The 1666-nt window shown below is 59.8% G+C and overlaps 1 protein-coding gene across 1 annotated transcript in view; it reads right to left on the bottom strand.

Moving 5' to 3' along the window:
- Positions 1 to 1663, bottom strand: part of PCSK9 (proprotein convertase subtilisin/kexin type 9) — a gene marked incomplete at its 5' end in the record, with an annotated part of 4035 nt that extends 2372 nt beyond the window's left edge. The window contains 5 exon segments of the mRNA XM_009869716.1: positions 1 to 116; positions 221 to 362; positions 992 to 1125; positions 1324 to 1447; positions 1598 to 1663. Coding sequence (XP_009868018.1) covers positions 1 to 116; positions 221 to 362; positions 992 to 1125; positions 1324 to 1447; positions 1598 to 1663 — 582 coding nt within the window.
- Positions 1664 to 1666: the final 3 nt, after the last annotated feature.

Raw genomic sequence — 1666 nt, 5'->3', positions numbered from 1 at the left:
TGCCACCCGCTGGCAGCCAGCGTTCAGCACGCGGCTGTAGGCACCAGCGAAGGGCAGCAGCACCACCGGTGGCACATAGGGCTGAGCCTCCAGCATTGTCCTGATAAACTCCAGGCCTGGGATGGGAGAAGACAGATAGGACGCTCTCGCAGGAGAGGGATGAGGCAGAGGGCAACTCTGGCAGGGAGCGTGCTCCTCTCCGGGGCATGGAGTGACTCACCCATGAGGGTCCCGCTGATGGTGCCCCTGCCCTGGCAGTTCAGCACACGGAGGCTGTGGACGTTGGCACCCGTGGCCACACCAGCGTCATGCCCACTCATCCCCCCAGCCAGGTGGGTCCCATGGCTGTTGCACTTGCTGGCCTGGCACCAGCACCATGGTTTTACATTCCAACCCATTGCATCAAAGCAGGTTTGTAACCTTGCAGCACCCTCCCCATCCCACTCCAGCCCTTGTGCTTTGCACTAGCTAAATCCTGCTGCAGAATAAATCCTTAAAAAATATTTCCGAGTGGAGAGAAGATAAAAAAAAAATCACTCTGTGCAGAAGGAGAAAAGCTGGCAGACAGGACAGGAGATGCAGGCAGCCTTCCCCAGGGTTGTGCTGGCACTTATCTCCTCTACGCCAGCAGTGATAAAGCCATGGAAGGCAGCACTAGCACCCACCGCAGGGTGCAGGCAGCTATTCTGGCCCTGGGTGAAGGGTGAACCTCAATTCCCCCTTGCAACGACACCTTGACATGCGCTATGGCTCCCTAGACTGCTTTCCCCAGAAAGTAGCCCTGCCCTGTTCAGCCACAGCCCCCGACAGACCACACTGGGTCCCAGCTTTCCCCAGGACCACAGTTCATGCTGCTGTGTATCCTGCCCAACACTTTGCTGTGAGCCAGGTTTCCCTCTCATCCTAGGAAGCCCCATGAGCTTGACTAGGATTTGGTGGGTGTAGGGAGATGCTCTTGCCAGGCTGCAGCATGCAGCATCTCAGGGCTCACCTGCCTGTGGACGTGGGTGCTGTCCTCCTCGGGGACGTTCTCAAAGTCAGACACAAGCACCCTGCCCTCGACCTCCCGATGGGTGCTCTGCACACTGGTGTCCAGCAGGTAAATTTCCACCAGGTCACCTTTATCTACCAGGCACATGGAGGCAGGGAAAGTCAACCACTGCTGTGGTCAGCCCTGGCTATCCGAGCTGCTCCCAAAATGCGGCTCCAGACCCTCAGCATCATGGAGGGGGATATCCTCATCCCCCTAAGACCGGGAGAGAGGACGGGGTCACTGAACCCTCCCCAAACCCTTGCGGTCCTCCCCCATGCCCCAGCTCTTACTGGGAGGGCTGTAGGCGCCCGAGCCAGACTGCAGCGGTGTGATCCTGCCCAGGTTCCAGGGAATGCTCTGGGCAAACACGTAGGCGTCCTCCTCAACATACTCCACGTGTGGCAGCTTCAGCGCCTGCAGGGAGGACGCACCGTGCCTGGTACGGTGGCAAAGCTCCTGTTTCCCTGGGGCTTGGGCTGTCCCCCCCCCACACCAGTGCCCATCTCTGCTGCTGCCTCCTGCTTCAACCCTTGGCCCCTGGGACCCATCGCCCGCTCCCCGTACCGCGTCCAGGGCGTCGCTGCTCATCTTCACCAGGAAGGCTGGCAGGAGGTGGAAGACGTGCAGCAGCTG

The sequence above is a fragment of the Apaloderma vittatum genome, unplaced genomic scaffold (genome assembly GCF_000703405.1).
Source record: "Apaloderma vittatum isolate BGI_N311 unplaced genomic scaffold, ASM70340v1 scaffold26425, whole genome shotgun sequence".
Lineage (NCBI taxonomy): Eukaryota > Metazoa > Chordata > Aves > Trogoniformes > Trogonidae > Apaloderma > Apaloderma vittatum.
This window is presented reverse-complemented; position numbering and strand designations above follow the sequence as displayed.